Raw genomic sequence first — 18,898 nt, 5'->3', positions numbered from 1 at the left:
TAACAGGGATTTTCGAGGCCATTTTATTTAGCGTGGTGTACGCATGTTTGTAAGTAGGTATCGGAGTCTTCCACGTCGAGCGGGCTGTAAATGCTACCTATTGTAAATTTACTGAGATTAAACTACCAAACGCCCCATCTTCAGTTAGAAGGTACGTGATCCTCATTGAAATGGAGGGGAAATGTGTCTGACGGATGGTAGAACTGGGTGTGTTTTCAAAGCAACGACGCTGATCCGTACAGGGAGGTTTCCAACCAACGTGATTATTCTCTAGCAAGTACAGACACTGGGATTCTCGCCTGTTTCAAAGAGCAGATGATTTAGTCATTCCACACCCTTTGCATTCTGACTTCTCTTTTCCTTTTACCCTCCTGTATGAGGCTTAGGGTCTTTGTAGGAACACCTGGGTATGAGCTGAGAAAGCCTGGCTGGCAGTAGTCTCCAAGCTGGTCATTCCTCTGATTCAACTAAGTCATACAGCTAGAGCTTTGAGAAGGATGGATTTTTTTTTTTTTTTAAGTGTGATGTTGCAAAGAGCCATAGACATTTTGGAGACAGGCGTAAAAATAACCCAATGGTGGGAATAAATCAGGGTGGTAGAAGTCCTCCTGCCACAGGCTGTCATTCTGATGCCAAAGAAACAGCTCCTCTGTTGGAAAATTAGTTGTACAGGCAGATTAACGGATGTGTCCACCGAAAGGGTAACTCCCACTGTGGCCTTTTATAGGCAGGAAAGAGCTCTTTACAACTCAGCTCCTGCTTTGTATAAATTATTAGAGTGGGGGACATGGGAGTGCTTTTGGGTAATGAGAAGGAAAATATAATTTGAGGAAGCCAATCCGTTTTCTTGAGTACCTTGAGCAGACTGCTCACACAGTTGTAGCTTTTGTTCTTAAAACTTTCTTGTAGTTTTCAAGGGGACATACAAACTTTTTACTCACGTTTCTACTTCTGTATAATCAGCTAAAACTGCCGTTTAATTGGATTGATTCAAAAGGGAACCTACGCTGTCACGCACCAATCGGTCTGCGTTTATTGATCTGGCCTCACCAAAAATTAGAGATCACGCTAAACAAAATGAGGAATGGCAAAACGTGAAAAACTACTTTCGCTTACAAAAATGCAAGCAATTTCAGCAGATCCTTACTTCTCCTTTCTTGACACCTTGAATGAAAGCTACCTTGTCATAAGTGATATTTGCGTGAATATGATTGGTTGTTGCGTTTGCGTTGAGTTGAAGCGTACCAGTTGAGGAGAGCTCTAGTCTACGATGGCTTAGTTTTCAGATCCGCAGACCCTCCTACTGGAGCTTTGAGCTGAAATACAGATACACCAACTTTGAGAAACAAATGAAAGCTGTCACCAGTGTCAACAGCAAAAACTGGGGGTCCATCCCACACAAATTATGGACATCTGTATTCCTAACTGGCATCCTTTCGGGCAGTGCCAAGAGAATCTGACAGCTGTATAAAAGACTAGGTATCAGGTTTAGGTGATAGGAGACACTGGTGAGACAGAGAAGTCCTTTTGGATGGGATACTCTGCATATGTTTATTATAATACTCGAGATTTTTAGTTTCAGGTACCTCAAACTAAAATACAAATGGTATTTTGTCAATACTAAATTCGCTACTTCTAAAACAGATCAGTTTCTGATCTTAGGAGAACAAGCGGTATTGATGAGTCTGTGATCAGAAGATCGTTGGCAAAGATGCCTACAAATAGTTAACAAGGTAATGGTAAGAAATGTTGACCTTGATTTGTTTAGCTAAGATGTAAAGATTTTTGAAGGTCAAAGGTGTCCTTGTGTAGTGTTTTGGAGTCTAACTGTGTCTGACCCTCTAACATTAAGCTGCTGTGGCCTGCAGTTTTGAAGAGTGAAGCAAACCAGGGGGAAAGAGAGAAGGGGGAGAGAACAGGAAATGGAGTGAGGTGTTTCAGGAAGTTGTCAGGGACTGACTGATTGATTCCAGATGGAAAAGGTCAGCCTTCGTGACCCAGGAAATACTCACTGGGGGAAAGAAGTTGGCTTGTGGAAGGGGAAGGCCTGGGAGGGAGACGATGCTGGAATGCACAGTCTACTTCCTTCAGTCTTCAAACATTCAGAAACTTTAACTTCTCTGAATAGAATAATATCAGTGTTGTCATCGTTCATCAGAAAACAGTGAAGGAACTTAAATTCGAAGCTTTGAATGTACCAAATGTATCTTCACCTCCATAATGTAGTTCACTCTTCCAGAAGGAGAGTGCGTGTATGGAAAAGTCAATATTTGTGTGTGTCTCCATGTATAAGAAAAATAACCATTCCTAAAAAAAAAGAACCACCACCAAACATGTCTGGTTTCACGTGGTGGAGTTTCAAATCCTTTACATTTTATAAATTCAGTTAAATTGGCAGGCTCTCTTAGATCCCTCAAAGTCTAAGATATTTGGAATATTAAAAACGTGAACTTGCCTCATATCTATATATATACAGGCACACGCACATACATTTGGACATAATTTAAAATCTTGTAATAAATTTTGCAGACACTGAAATAATTCAGGTTAATTCCCTTGCTGTCATGAGAGGCCAGCGCTAGCCAGCAAGAGATTAAAATTTATTTCCATTGTTAATAGAAAATAATGAAGTGCATCTGAACCATCAGGGTATGTCATTCGGGAAATGTTCTCTTTGGAACCAAGTCTCACTCCACCCAAATGGAGAATGATGAAATCAGCTGGCTCAAGAAAGCCCCATATTTTGTGGCAGGAATGCACGAGGAGCGTTCAAGTACAGTATAACAAGGAGCTTGTGGAATGAATTAACGTGGTCTCGGAGAGAACGCTCTTCACATCCACATAATCTTCACACAGGTTGAGGTTCCCCTCCTTGCGCCTAGCACAGCTCGTTAGCAGTTAAAGCCTGAAGCACCCTCTCGTTTTCGGTTTTTTCCAGGGATGACAGCTATGTCTTTTTTTTTTTTTTTTTTTTTTAACTTGTGTGTTGAAGGACGGGAACAGTGTTCCTGATCAAGGGAACAGCAAGTATTAAGCTGAGGAGTGGATGTGGTATTTTATGCATATAAACTAAGGCATACTCTTTCTTTGGTCTTACCTGAATAATGTGATGAAATCAGCATCCTTCCAGTTACAAAGCCAAAGACTAAGAGCAATTTTGGAGCCTACCTTCTTTGCCACCCCTGCATCTTAACAGCTACGTCTTTGAAAATCCATTCACACGCACAATTTATAAAAGTGATCCGATTCCTCTTTCTTTTACTCCTCTTTGTCCTATTATTTTCTGCGGGTAAGCAGAAACAGAGGTGATTGCTTTCAGCCTTCGTGTCCATCTTAACCCCAGGACTAGGAGACTCAGCCCCTCTCTCCCTTTGACTGTGATTCCATCCTGTGCTCTGCTGAAGGGCCCTGATAAGAGCTTGTGCCTCGTGCCCTTGCAGGGAGTGATGGATGTCTCTGTCTTACGGTTGCCACCGCAGGATAGGAACTATCTGGAAGGCCTTTCCCCAGACTCTTACCATGTTAACATGGACACAATTGAAAACAGACCTGGAGCTAGACAGGCTGCATCTCTGACTTGTGAGCAATTACACTGATACAATTTTCTGAATGACAACGGAGTTTCCTTTAAGTTCATTCTGGTGTCACAGTGAGGCAGGGGCACCGAATCGGTAGTGCCTTCACAGGTGAGGAGCTGAAGTGTGGGAGAGACACTAGCCAACCAGGAACACATTGTTCTGTGGGCTTAGGATCTCCAGGGCCTGACATAATAATACCCAATACATACCAGGAGCTCAGTGAATGCTTTTGAGTTGATAACTGCAGCCATTTATGTCCATGTAAAAATTCCTGTGTGCCACTGTTATGGCATGGTACCAGGCTAGGTGAAATACTTTGTGGACTCATGATTTTAGGGGTTCTCCCAAACCCTTATTATATTACAATATATATAAAAATTCTTTTTAGAGATATCATCTGAAATCCTATTTGAGGTTAAAAAGATTCAGGAGAGTGTTGCCTTGGCAAGGGGTAGAGGGTAGGGTGGGCCGAAAAGGGGCACCAGATAACTTTCTGGGGAGATAGAAATGTTCTGTATTGTGATATGGTGTGGACTACCTAGTTGTATCCGTTTGTCAAAATTGTGCCGCTAAGATTTGTACATTTCAATGCGTGTAAATTTCACTCTAACAAAAGGGGGTTCATTATATTTATTTTGTTTACTTGAAATAATTCATAGTAAAAAAAACTTTAAATGCTGTCTAGTGAATCTTCTTTCATGTTAAGAGGTAAGGCAGGGTCAAGGTTTGTCCCCACTTTGTTTAATAAGTAAGGAAGGGATGGCAGAAAAATTCCAAGTAGAGTATCAGTGAATTTAATTTGGGAGTGGACAGGAAGAGCCATTTTTAGACACAGCTCTTCACTATGTATCTATTCAATGCCTTTCCTCGGGTCTATACATATACATGAATATGTATGTAACAAGTTCCTTTCTCAAAAAAAAAAAAATGCCATGTGTAACTAACAAGTAGACTGGTATCTAGGATGACTCACCTTCCTGGGTCAGTAAGTAGGTGGTGGCTATGCCCAAGTCAATGCGTTTCTGCTGTGCTTTCCCACGGTTCCACCTGATGGCCACCTCTTTGAACTTCTCCTGCACCCTGATCTGCAGCACACACACAGAAGCCAATCTGACCTCATTCTGTGTGCTACTTGTTTTGCTTGTTTGCCATGTTTCTCCAACCTGAAAGTAAGCTCTTTGAGGGTAGGGACTGTGCCTTGTAACTTTTGTGGTTACCGAGCCCCTGAGTCCCCCTTGCTGAAGCCTCCCCTCCAGAGCTTAGACTATGGGAGGGGCTCAATGAGTAATATCCTCTGTCCTATCGACTGGCCAAACAAGGCAGGGGCGAGGCAACTAGGATGGGAACTCATCCATAAATGCTTTACATTTATTTTCTCATTTTATCCTTATTTTATCTCATTCAGTCCTCAAGATAGGCATTGTTGTGTATGTTTTACAGATAAGAAAAGTGGACATCCGAAAAGGTGAAGTATAATTCGTCAGAGGTTCTAAGTTAGGAAGTAGCAGGCATGGAATTTGAGTTCCGTTTTGTTGGACTTTACATCATGCCCTTCCACTACTCCACACCCATCACTTCCCTTTCGTCTGGTTAGATACTAAATGTCCTACATTTTCAACACTGAATTCCGAAACCTTACCTTGTCACCCAAGGTCTGAGCATCTCCGCCGCTGCTCTCCAGCATGGGGGACACCAGGTACATCAGGACATCAGGCAGCATGTCCATACCCCAGCGTTACTTTGGCACACGTCAGATGTTCAAGAACCCAGTCCCGAGAAATGAGAAATGACCTCCCAGCTGGTGTTTCTGTCTTAGCTTCCTGACCACACACAATCTGCTCCTTGACTGCAGTCCGAAGGGTCACCTGGGAATGATCGTCCAAGTTCTTTGATAGAGATGAGGTTCCTAGAACCAGCCAGTCAGATTGCCATCTTCCACACTTCATCACCTGGGCATAGTTGGAGCACAAATACGTGACAGCACATGGGCGAAAGGCGGCCTCTTTTTCCATGACGCTCTGCTATTGTTACAGGAAAAGGCTAACCCGTTGAGATGCCAGGAGCATGGCTCATCCCAAAGTTCTGGTCCGTCTCTTGTTAGCCATACGGAAGTCTGGCAAAAGAGTTTTGCAACTTTTACGACTTTCTGAGAGATTAACTCAACCCCCCCCCCCCGCCCCCGCTTTATCCTTGAAATCTGCAGGTCGTGTTGTCAACAACGGTGAACGTGGATGGACACGTGCTGGCTGTTTCCGACAACATGTTTGTTCATAACAACTCAAAGCACGGGCGGAGAGCGAGAAGGCTGGACCCATCGGAAGGTAGGGCTCTCTGCTGTCCAGGCTGAGCCTAGCAGACAAATGATGTTCTCCACAAATTTCCTTGTTTGAGTTTCAAATTGATGTCTCTGAGTAGGAGTGGAGAAAGTACACAAGACCATGTGGATTTAAAAATGAAGCTGTAAACAATGACTTCTGCCTGCTTTCATGTAAGCCCCACACATCTCCCAGCCAATGTTCAGGCCCCCGTGCCTCACCGGCTCTTTCATTCAGTTCAGTGGGGTTTTCTTTTTTCTTTTTTTTTCTTTTTTTGCTAGAGGGGCATTTCAGGCAAATGTAGGCCTATGACATCTTAGTTAAACAGGAACATTACCGTGCCAGACGTGTATGAATAAGTGTCAGATGTGCCCTTAAACAGATTGTGGGCAAAACAAAACAATGTGCAGAATGAAACTGACACTAATTGATTTTTGTTTGCTTGGACAAGAAGAAATCATGGTCTGCTCTGGGTAGTTTTCCAAGTGCGTTCAAGTAATTAGAAATACTGGTAACTGTTAAACTTCAAGTTGTCCAAGAAAATAAAGTATATCGAGGAAGATAACTGACAAACCTAAGTAAATCCCATCTACATTCTTTTTTCCCCACTCCTCAACTCATTAGTGTACAACTCAACTCTTGTAATATAGAATGAATGGCTAAATGGGGCTCCTATTTTAGTGTGATGTCTTGCTGTATACTGCCCACCAGACCCCACCCCATCTTGGCCCTTAAAATGTGTCTTGTATCGTTTCAAACAGGAATTAATGAACTGAAAGAAAATGATTGAATCACTAAAGAATTTGGAGTGGTGTTAATTCTCCCACAGTGGGCACTGAAAGGGGAGAAGAAAATCCCAGGGTTCAGAACTAGGAACCCATCCAGTTTCTTTTGACCGATTGGATGTGATTGACTAGCTGTTCAAAGGGGGTTCATGTTTTTGGAGTCCTGCCAAAGTTCTCCTCCACCTTTGACCCTGTCAACTTTGGAAATGGAGTGATGGATTGACTTTAGTTATGGCCTGAAAACCATATTGGGTTCCTGTTGGGATGTAAAGTCCAGAGGCCTTGAACATATGGAAGAAGGAGGGAAAACCCTTCCTACGAAGTTAGGAAAGTGATTAGAAATTGTCTCTTGATAGAGATGAAAAAAACCTTCAACTCTGATAGATTTTGCTTTCTCCTTCTCTCTCTAGCACATTAACAGACCTTGTAGATCTTAACATCTCAGGACAGAGGAGGTGGGGAGAGAAAAGGGATTTACCCATTTGTAGTGTGATCAACTTATAAAAAGATGGTGAAAACAACAAAATTTTAAAAGCACCTTTTGCACAGTTAGCCATTTTCATATGTAGTGGTCAACTCATTAGGCTTTAATGACCTGGTGAAAACCAACAACCAGTTAGGGAATGATGGCAAGTCAGCAAAGCTCAACTTAAACTTCTGAGATGACCAAGAGCACCCAGCCCCCAACCTCCAAACTTCAACCACCAAAGGGCAAACCTGATTCCTTCTTTCCTATCTTCTTAGCTACTCCATGCATCAAAGCCATTAGCCCGAGTGAAGGCTGGACCACCGGAGGAGCCATGGTCATCATCATTGGGGACAACTTCTTTGATGGCCTCCAAGTGGTGTTTGGGACTATGCTTGTATGGAGTGAGGTAGGCAAAGGCAACTCGCTTCCCTGATTTTCTTTGCCCCAAAGATTGTTTTGATCTGGGGAAACTAGTAATTCTGCAATGCCAGCAACATGAACACACACTATTGAGTACCTATGATAAGTGGGGCACCAGGATTAAAAGACATGGAAGCCACAATTTACTGCAGGCATGGATCCCTTAAAAAGATAAATATTCACTGCAGTACTGTTTATAATTGAGAAAAATTAGAAACTGGCTAGATACCAGCTAATAGGAGAATGGTTCAATGATGAAGTGTCATCATTTATTTAAAACTTTTATTTGAAATATTTTTAATGATACAGGAAAAGGGAACACATGCTATAATGCTCAGCGAAAGAAAACCAGGACAACAGTATCTATGGATGTAAGATCTAATTATATAACACACAACCATAGAAAAGTACTGGAAACATGCCGAAGATTAATAACGGTTGTCTCTGGGTTATGCAATGTTAACATTTTTCTCTTTATTTTTCTGTAATTTCCAATTTTTCTACTGTGATAATGAGAAAAACAGCAAAACAGGTTACCAAAAGATATGTAACAGTGCTAAGTTTGTAATGGAAATTGCCAAATCAATTTGTGAGGTCATGGCAGTGTAGGAATGAGGGAAGGGAATGATGACAGGGATGGGGGTTGGGGGGGGCACAGGAGGTGAGAGGCACTTGAGCTGGGCTGATAGGAAGGGAAGCGTACACAGGTTGGGTTGAAAGGAAATTCCAGGGTGAGAGAGAGAAACACATGAGACACAGGGACAGGGCATTCAAAGCATCTGGGGTGTCATGAGTGCACCAGTTTGCCCTGGATGGGGATGGGGGTAGCAGCAGGAGATGCTCCTGTGCTCAGTATCTCTATGATAACTTGTATAATAGGTATTTTATTTCTCTGCCTGTTCATTCCTCAGCTAATAACTCCTCATGCCATCAGAGTGCAGACTCCTCCTCGGCACATTCCTGGAGTCGTAGAAGTGACATTATCTTATAAATCCAAACAGTTCTGCAAAGGAGCTCCAGGAAGGTTCATTTACACAGGTGGGTGAGAAAATGATGCCAAGGGAGACTGGCTCCTGGTTCACCTTTGCTCTAGTTCCTGCTCTTTACACTTTATAATCATTCTAACTCTTCTAGGTCTTTCTACTGGTGTGGGAAGTGTGGACTGGGTGACAGGCATTGAACGGGGACATGTGAACCTGATTCTAAATTTGTATTTTATGTAAGCAATTTCTGCAGTCTGGGAGACGGTCATGGCATCTCATTTCAGGAGTCCATCCTTATGAATTTAATTCAGCTGGAACCATGCTAGAATAGATTTTTATCCAGGCAAATCAGATTAAAAAATTCAACAAAGTTGCTGGCTATAACTAAATTTTCTTGAAAAGGATTCAAGATAGTTGCCTAATGATGCTGCAGAGTGATTCAAATTATTTAAAAATTTTTTGAAAGTAGAAATTATCTAATTGGTTCAATATTTGTTGAATGCCTACATTGTATCTACTACTTTTTTCCAGGTTAAAGGGACAACGACATAGAAAACATGGTCCCTATTTGGAAATTTAGGAACTATTGGAAGAGGCAATGGTATATTGCACAGAACAGCAGGAGAATTAGAGTGTTTAAAAATGTTTAGTATTTCCAGTGAATGGAATACGAGTTTCAGGAAGAGTGACTTTCATGTGGACTAGAGTAGTGGGATGAGGTTTCAAGGAGATGAAATTGAAGACCATTTTTAAGGATGGGGAGGATTTGGATAGGTAAAGAGAAAAAGGAAGAGAGTTTCAACTATGGGACTCTTACGTGCAAAGGTGCAAAGGGTGACATGTGCCTGTATCTGGAGGAGAGAAGGCTGGTTCAACAGCTGTGGGGATCCATTTAGGTAGAACTTATACCAGAACTTAGCTGAGATGAGCTAGGCATGGCAGGGAAGGAAACCATAAAACAGCTCAAAAGTTCTGTATGGTGCCTAAAACAGGGTCACGTGATATCAAACAAGGTCACGTGATGAAAAGCCTGGGGAATAGACGTCAAAAAAAAGCCTGCGGAAGTGATGTAAAGCAGGGTCACATGAAGTAAAGCCTGGGGAACTGATGTAAAGTTCACGTTCATGGAGACAGAGAGTCGAATGGTGGTAACCAGAGCTGGGGGGATGGGGGCAATCGTTTAACGGGCACAGAGTTTTAGCTCTGCGAGATGCAGAAGTTCTGGAGGTTGGCTGCACGACAAAGTGAATGTACTTCACACTACTGACCTGCACATTTTCAAGTGGGCTAAAAGGGTAAATTTTGTTACGTGTATTTTACCGCAGTTTTAAAAAATGAAAAAAAGGCCTTGTACGGGAGCTAGGACTTAATCTGGCAAGATCTAAGATGACATTGAAGGTTCCTATGTGAGGGAGAGTAACTCAAAGCTGTTATCTTAGGAAAAACGAGTGCTGTTGATTTATAAAGACTGAGTTAGTCAGGGGAACAGCAGAGGGCAGGGAGATCAACTAGAATATTGTTGTTTTGAAGAGAAGATAAGGGGAAAGAAAGAAATATAGAAATCAAGAAACTATATCAGACATATTATGAATTTCTAATAATATTATTTTATAGTGTATTCTTTCTCATTTGGACTTAACCTCCTGTTCTTGTTTAAGCGTAAATGTCGGGTTAGGTATCAGTTAGGAGTAGGTGGAAGAGGGTGATTTTTAGGTATATATTTAACATTTTGCCTTTGAGGTTTTCTCTCTGTGATAGGCACATCTTGGTTGGGTTACCTTTTTTTGTGGATCTATGGAAGACTCTATTGCAGTTGCAATAAAATATTTACTATTCTAGCTCCAAAGGGATATTGTTTTTGAGTCATTTAAATGAGCATTTATTACATGCCTACCATGGGCTGGCACAGCTCTGGGCTCTGGGATATAGAAGCGGGCAAGATAAAGCCCCCCATCTTAATAAAGCTTGCATTCTAGAGGGGGAGACAGACAACAAGAACATACATGATGTAATTTCAGATAGTGACAAGGACAGGATAGAGAATGAGGGAGGGTCTCTCTGAGGAAGGGGCATTGACCAGAGACATGTATCGCAGGTGTGGAAATCTGTCTGCCTCCGTCCTTATCTTTTTGACCTCCTGTCCTCTCCATTCACATTTCCTCTGTCCCTGGACCTCCTTGGGGCTGGGTTTTCTGTTTGGTTCACCAGTGTTAGCTAGAATAGCACCTGGCAGTCAATGAATTGGGGGTAAATGTCTCAGGTAGAGAACAGATGACAGCCTGAGAGGTGGGGATAAGGCTGATTTTTAAAAAAAAGCCCACGTAACAGTAAAAATAATAGATGTTTTGTTACATGTAAATCCAGAAATTTTAGAGATAATGAGACATCGAAGAGCATCTGACTCCCTCTGTTGCAGGTGAGAAAACTGAGACCCAGGGAGAAATGACTTGCCCATTGAATTCAATGTGGAGTCAGAACAAGGACTCAGGGCTCTGGCCATCCTGTCTGGTGACTTCTGTTTAGCAATGCAGTGTCGGCAAATAGTTCTGTTTTCCTGATGTGCTGAGACATCGTTGACTTATTCCTGAAGCAAATATCAGTTGAACGTGCCCATTCTGCTCAGCCCTGTGCTCTGTGCTGGGGACGCTGCAGACCAGTCAGGCCAGGGGGCACCTTCCTTCCTCAACGTTATGATATAGTGAAATAAACGTGAACTGCTCATGCTTTGGGGTCAGACTGGCTGGACGCACAGCTTGGCTGGCCTCTACATAGCTTTAAATCTTGCAGGAGTGACTTAACCTCTTAGTTTCCCCATCTAGAAAATGGACTACCTACCTTCCAGACCTGTGATGATGACTAACTAATACAGTGCATGGCAACAGTGGTGTGCCGGTAAAGGTTTAACAGCCAGCTCTCCAGGGAAAAGGGGCAGGGGAGCATTGGTTTGTAGCATTTGCTGATTTCCATGGTGCAGGTACTCTCACCATGGCTGATTTCAAGCTACCAGTATGACATCAGCTAGCTCACAGCATTCCTGAAAATTTAACAGCCTGCTCTCATGAGCTGGTACACACCAGGTCTAGAGCACCTCTGCACGTAAAGCATTTGAAATAGAGAGCAACTGTATCTTATTATTCAAAAGGTGTATATTATTAATATTATTATTGCTATTACTGTTATCATCACGGAGGCTGACTTGAACAAGGAATTACAAATGTGACGAGTTGTGTAGGATGCTGGGGATATATGTCAGAGGAATCTTAAAATGATAGGGAAGGTTAAGGACAGTTCAAACACATGAAACAGTATGTGTGTGCAAAGGCCCTGTGGTAGGAAAGAACATGGGATATGTTTGATGGCAACCATGAACAGGGAAGAAAGAATGTTAAAGAGAGGTTGGGTTCAAGCTGGAAGAGAGGGTTGAGCCTGCTTGTTTGGCTCTATCCCAAGTGCCATGGGGAGCTGTTGGAATAGTTAAAGCTGGGAGTGCCATGATCAGATTTGCCTTTTAAAAGAATATTCTGACTGCAGCAGTGAGAATGGCTTGGAAGCTAGGGAGGTCGGTTGGAGGCCAGTGTGGTGGCCCCGGCCAGAAATGATGGCAGCTTGGACTAGAGTGCTGGTGGTGGGGACAGGCAGAAGTGGATGAAATTTAGGAGGTAACATTGACGGGACCTGATGATTGATTGGATGGGGTGAAGGTTGGGGAAGGAAGGGGAGGGGACGACTCTCGGGTTTCAGGTTTGAAAAATTGGGTGGGTATAGCTTAGAAAAGTGATTTTTAAAAAGGTATAAAGTGCTAAGGGAGTTCAGAGGAAGGACAAAATACTTCCAGCTGGCGGTGAGGTGGGAAGATTTAATATTGTAAAGATGTCGATTAATGAATAAATTTAACACAGTGCCAATCAATGTACCAACAAAATGTTTGGGGAAACTTTACAAAAGTTCACCTGTAAAAGTAAAAGTGCTAAAGCAGGACCCCGCATTTTGAAAAATGAGAGGGCCTTGCCCTACGAGACTTGAAAACCTATTTTAAGTTTCAGTAATTAGAAGAATATGGGGTTTTGCAGGAACATATAGAAATGTCATGCAACAGAAGAGAACACTTAAAAATAAACAGTTTTTGTACACACAAATAGTATAAATACAGAAGTATTTGTTTGGGTGAGGAGACATCTCAAGTCAATGTGGAAAATATGGCATGTTTAACAAACGGTGTTGGGCCAACTAGTTAAGCATTAAAAAAAAAAGGTTAGATATCTAATTTCATATCATAAACTGAAACATATTTGAATTAAATATTTTTAATTAAAAATGTAGGCATTTCAAAACATTATTATAATTGAGCCTTGCTTGTCTTGATCCCAAAGACAGAAACCACCAAGCATAAATATGTGATTACATAAAAAGAAAATTTTTGCATGTCTAAGTTTCCCTCATTAAATCAAAAGGAAAAGGACAAACTGGGAACGTATTTGTTACATATGACATATTATCTTACATATAAAAAGATTCATTCATTTGTTCAGCAAACTTCATTTTATGCCTACTCTTGATCAGCCATTATGTTATACATTGTGGATAACCAGGTGAAGATTAGATATCTCATAAATTAAGTAGAACCCCCCCCCAAATTAAAAGCTAGCAAGGTACTGGGGGGGAAGGGAGGGTGGGATGAACTGGGAGATTGGGATTGACATATGTACACTACTATGTATAAAATAGGTAACTAATGAGAACCTACCGTATAGCACAGGGAACACTTCTCAGTGCTCTGTGGTGACCTAAATGGGAAGGAAATCCAAAAAAGAGGGGATACATGTATACGTATAGCTGATTCACTTTGCTGTACAGCAGAAACTAACACAACGTTGTGAAGCAACTATACGCCAATAAAGATTAATTTTAAAAAGCTAGCAAGGGGGCTTCCCTGGTGGCGCAGTGGTTGAGAGTCCGCCTGCCGATGCAGGGGACACGGGTTCCTGCCCCGGTCCGGGAAGATCCCACATGCCGCGGAGCGGCTGGACCTGTGAGCCATGGCCGCTGAGCCTGCGCGTCCGGAGCCTGTGCTCCGCAACGGAGAGGCCACAACAGTGAGAGGCGCGCGTACCGCTAAAAAAAAAAAAAAAAAAAAGCTAGCAAGGAATATCAGGAGTTAATTCAGGAAGGAATATAATCAAGCAATAAACATGTTTTAAAAAATCCCAACCACATTAATAATCAAATAAAAGCAAATTAAGGCAACTACTGGAAGGTAGATGGCTCCAGGAGAGTACCCTAATGCTACTAGCCTTAAAAAAGTGTATGTACCCTTTAACCCAACAATTCTACTTTTAGGAATGTATACTTGGGAAGTAATTGAGTTTGCCTGAAGGTTGTTTATTGGAGCACTGTTTATAATCGTGAAAAATTAAAAGCATTCTTAGTATCCATTAGGGAACTCATTAAATAAATAACAAAACACCCTTACACTGAAATACATTTTAGATATTAAAAGTAATGCTGTGGATGGACATTTAATTACATGAAAGATGTTGGTGATTTTTTTTAAAAAAAGCTTAAAAACTATATGTACAGTATGGTCCAATTATATATATATATATATATATATGAAAAAGAGTAGTTGCATTAAAAACCCAAGGTATGAAAGCCTGCATACCAAGGTGTTAACAGTGGTGGCTTTTGGATGTTGATATTATTATTTAATTTTTTTCATTTTCTTTACTTATATTTATTATTTTCTAACAAAATGAAGTAATTTTAAACTAAAAATTAAATGAAGAAAATATATCAGAAATTAGCATCACACGTTTAAATACTGAAACAGCACACATCGGCAATCTTGATTCTTTAGGTTCAAAGAAAGTATTTCCAGCTGAAGCAGTGAAACTTCATCCTTCTCGCCTTTGAGAAGGAAGGACCTTGGGAGGCAGTTAGGGGTGAGAAGAGTAGGGATGCAGGAGTATACGCTTTCACAGTCAGAGAAGAAAACAGAAATACAAACACGGTCCAGGATAGCTCATGAGCCTGGTCACTCTCCCTAAACACTTCCACTTTGAGGTTCCTGGGCCAAATGCGACTCGGGTTGGTGGAGACAAGCAGCTGATGTTATCCAAAGAGGGGACCAGACACCACAGGAAAGGGATGGGTGGTCTCTTTTCTGGTCCTCTCAGCTAGCAGCCACTAACATGTAAAGCTAATTTACAACCCATTGGGAATCTTAGACCAACAGCTGGAAAGGCAGTGGCTTCCCCTGGTGACTGAAGATGGGGCTGGGGCCTCCTCCAGGGAGCCTGCAGGATCGTGGTGGCCTTCTCCCTGCGAGGCGTTCCAGCCAGCCTGGCCTCAGAGCCACACGTTGTGAGCCCCTTGGGAATCAACTCCTCCAGTCCCAACCAGTGCTACTACAGGAAGATGCTTCAGAGACCACTGAAGGCTGAGACACAACACTCAGCTCCGTGGTGAGGTGGAAAATATCACATTGATTCCAGAGGAAAGGGAAACCCTGAACCTAGAGGGTTTTAGTGGGGACGGAGTGAGATTCCGGGATGGGATGGAATCTAATAGGAGGGGCAGCGGACTCAGCCACAAGACCTGCTTTTGGATGTGGGCTGTGTCATCCATGTCTTGTTTGTCCTTTTGTCAAGTCCCCTAACCTCTCTGAGCCTCATTTTCTTCATCTGTAAAGCTCTGGTGCTAATTATACTGTGACCCATAGATGTTTCCCGAATTTGGCCGAGGATAAGAATCATGCTGGGCCCCGCTCCAGACGTATCGAATTGTACTCTTCTGGGAGGGTCTGAGAATCTGTGTTTTAAACAAAGAAATGAGTTTGGGAAACCTGAGTCCTGCTCATCAGGCTGCTGCAGTGACTTCCTGGCTTGTAACGTATTCGACAACATGGGGCAGTTCTTTTGAGACTGAGTCATTACACCACAGACACAATAGTATTTACTCTTAGGTGGAATCTTCTAGAAAGAGACTCAAAAAGCAGGAGGTAGGAAGGCAGCCTCCAGAAAACCTCCCCTCCTTCAGCCGCCACCCCACCACACACATCTTATGGTTCCTGGTCCAACTGTTGATGGTTCCTGTGTCCAAGGAGGCACCACCACAACAAACCCAAGCCCGTTAGATGGAACTCACCTGGTATAATTAGACAAAATGCAGTAATCAGCTTCCCACAGTTGCTGCTGCCAAGTACAGCACAAACAACACCAGGGCTCTGAAAAGCAACACGTCTTCACACATGTGACTCTGCAGGTCTGTTTTCCTCTGACCACGATTTGCTAAAGTGCAGCCTGCTGCTGCAGAGTCAAGAGATCCACCCCAGAATCTAGCTCATCAGGAAAGGTCCCATTGCCTCTGTCTGGTCTGAGACCTAGAGATGGTACCAGGCGAGGCTTAGTGGGGAAGAGATCCCCTACACCCCTTGCAGACTCTTCTACAAAAAACTGGCAGTGCAGAAATATAATCCTGGTAGGGGCAGCCAATGGGACCGTGGTTACTGGTTGTTCAGTGTACTTCTTGTCTGTCTTGAGGATGCAGGGAGAGAAAGTCTGGAACAAGGCATTTGGGGGTAGAACTTCCACCGTCTACAATTGTAAAACCTGTACCATCCACAGAAACCAGTGAAAAATCATGATGCGTGAGTGGAATGGCAGGTCACTGAGGGTATGGGGGTAGATGGGCACAGCTTTTCAGTATCTTCCTATGACCTTTTGCAGAGTCTGAGTTTCACATTTGATTGCTGGTTAAGTTCGGACAGAACTTATAAGAAAAAAAAAATGATGCTAGTACTTCGGTGATCACGTCTGTCGTCTGTTGAGCACGTAGGGCCAGGCTCTGTCTTTTGAGCTCATATAATCACCACCTTTTCCCGTGTTAACGGTTCCATTCGTAGCTCAACTTTATAGATGAGAATCCTGCTGCCTAAGGTCACCAAGCTAGGTCCAAACATAGCAGTCTTATCCCAAAGTCGTGCTCTTAACCACTGAACTGTGCTACTTACCAAGAGTGTATAGCTTCTTCGAAGAAATGACGCTAAGGCCATCATTTGGCTTCATCAGAGTTTTACCTGGCAAATGCCAGGGGCCTTGGCTCTCTGGCTGTTACTCTGAGGAAGTGCACGGGAGACAGGCCTGGCCAGTGAGCATGGAGGGGGCTCAGAGGATGCCTTACGCGTGCCCTGGTGTTCCAGATTGCTAAATGGGTATTTCTATTTCAGCGTGATATGTAGGCTTAGAGCCCATGAAGCGCTTTGAATTCCCTAGAAGTCATAGAAATTATCCTCTTCATGAATAACTGAAATTGCAGAAGGCCAAAAAAGTATGAACGCCACCTGGTTATTAAACTTGAGACAACTTAGCATTGGAATGGAAGTCAGGGACACAGGGTTTAGAGGCCTGAATTTGAGTCTGAACTTGCCAGCAAATCCCCTAACTATTCTTCACCTTAGTTTTCTAACCTAAAAAATAGGTAGATACCTGTCTTACTGGGAGGATGAAATTACGTAGACATGCAAATGTATTTTGTATAGGAATATACAAACATGAGCAAAATTTACTGTTCCAAGTGTTTGGCTGTGGGATACAGAGCTCCTGGGATGAGTTCTTGGTAGCTTCCTTCCTCACTGCTGTTTGATCAAGGGCGGACTTTTTTTTGCATGCCTTCTCTTCTGTAAAAGGTGGCTTCTTCTTTAAAGACCCACCATATCATGCTTTTCGTATCTGGGTCGAGATTAGAAATCAGGGTTTTTAGGTGACAGAGAAGGCCAACGCAGCCCGAGAGCATGGGTGCTGTTTGCAAGTGGGTTGAAGGGGAAACGGGTTTTCAAAGGAGAGGCCGACAGGGCCCAGCTGGCCCAGGTGCAGGCTCAGGAGCTGCTTCCCAAGGTGTGCACTGAACTTAGAAGCTGACAAAACCCCCTGGCTATGGAGAAACAAGTAGAAGCCAAAGGATCCTCGTCAACTCCTTCCCAGAACAATTCTTACGTTTTACTTTTTTTTTTTTTTAACATCTTTATTGGAGTATAATTGCTTTACAACGGTGTGTTAGTTTCTGCTCTATAACAAAGTGAATCAGCTATATGTATACATATATCCCCATATCCCCTCCCTCTTGTGTCTCCCTCCCACCCTCCCTATCCCACCCCTCTAGGTGGTCACAAAGCACCGAGCTGATCTCCCTGTGCTCTGCGGCTGCGTCCCACTAGCTATCTATTTTACATTTGGTAGCGTATATATGCACATGCCACTCTCTCACTTCGTCCCAGCTTCCCCTTCCCCCTCCCCGTGTCCTCAAGTCCTTTAGCACAAACAAATGCATTTGATTTCCCTGTTCATTATTTGGGCGAAAGCATTAATCAACAAGAAAATGGCCCAAACCTGGCAGCAGTTGGGAGGAGAAATGGGAGGCCTAGATGTTTCCACAGCCCTGCCGCCCACATCATACCCTGCACGGCTTCCTCCCCGAGGCTGGGCACGGGCTGTGGGGTCCTGCTTCCACTGAGCCACACTGCACAGGTGTGCACGCTGGATGGCAACTGTTAATAGCTCACTCACTTCACATTTCTTCTTTTTTTTTCTTATAGCATTATCCTGAAAAAAAATCTCATTTAAGAAATGAATCTGATTTTTAGTTAAAAATACCCAATTCGGATATCATAAAGGGGCCCCAGTACCAGTTGTTCCTGGTTTGCACTAGAAACAGGTTGCATGAAGAGCCCTCCTGGTAGCCTGTAGCTTTACTGAAGTTAAAACTCCCACTGCCTATAAAATTCAGATCCATCATTCAGCTGAGTCTGAGGAATGATGTCTCCGTTGGAGACCCCAGAATAGGGGGCTGTTGTTTCACTAGAGACATCACAGCCTCTTAATGGCCTGGTAGTCTCAGCTATAATATTCTAAATACACATTACAGAGAGCAGAGCATATTCATAACTGCTCCGTGGTGGCATTTAGATTTACCCTTGAAATTTATTTTTAATTTTTACAGTTGTCTCCTTAACCATGTATATTACTCCCTTCTTCAAACAATCTGTCTTGCTGCTGCAGTTTTTCTTGAAACCAAAGCGTAATTAAATATTAAATTAATATTTCATTTAAAATTAAATATCAAAGGCTTCCGTCTAATCTTTCTCTTGTGCACTGCTATTTCTCACCTTGTGTTCTCATTCCTGTATCCACAAAGGCAGGTACCACCTCTTAATAATGTGTTCCTCTATTATCTTTGTTCTTTTTTTTTTTTTTTACATTGGTGACACTGAACCTTTGCTACATTGAAACAAATGGATGTAGGGAGAGATTTCAGTGTAGCAAAGGTTAAAGACAACTTAATTCAACAGCCCATG

General features: G+C 42.7%; 1 protein-coding gene across 1 annotated transcript in view; it reads left to right on the top strand.

The window, feature by feature from the left end:
- Positions 1–18,898, top strand: part of EBF2 (EBF transcription factor 2) — a 194,293-nt gene that overhangs the window by 144,922 nt on the left and 30,473 nt on the right. The window contains exons 8-10 of the mRNA XM_067745178.1: positions 5,782–5,899; positions 7,423–7,553; positions 8,479–8,605. Of these exons, the coding sequence (XP_067601279.1) occupies positions 5,782–5,899; positions 7,423–7,553; positions 8,479–8,605 (376 nt within the window). The remainder of the gene's footprint in view (positions 1–5,781; positions 5,900–7,422; positions 7,554–8,478; positions 8,606–18,898) is intronic.

This window comes from Pseudorca crassidens, chromosome 7 (genome assembly GCF_039906515.1).
Source record: "Pseudorca crassidens isolate mPseCra1 chromosome 7, mPseCra1.hap1, whole genome shotgun sequence".
Classification (NCBI taxonomy): Eukaryota; Metazoa; Chordata; class Mammalia; order Artiodactyla; family Delphinidae; genus Pseudorca; species Pseudorca crassidens.
Note: the sequence above shows the minus strand (reverse complement) of the source record. Positions and strands in the feature narration are given on the sequence as shown.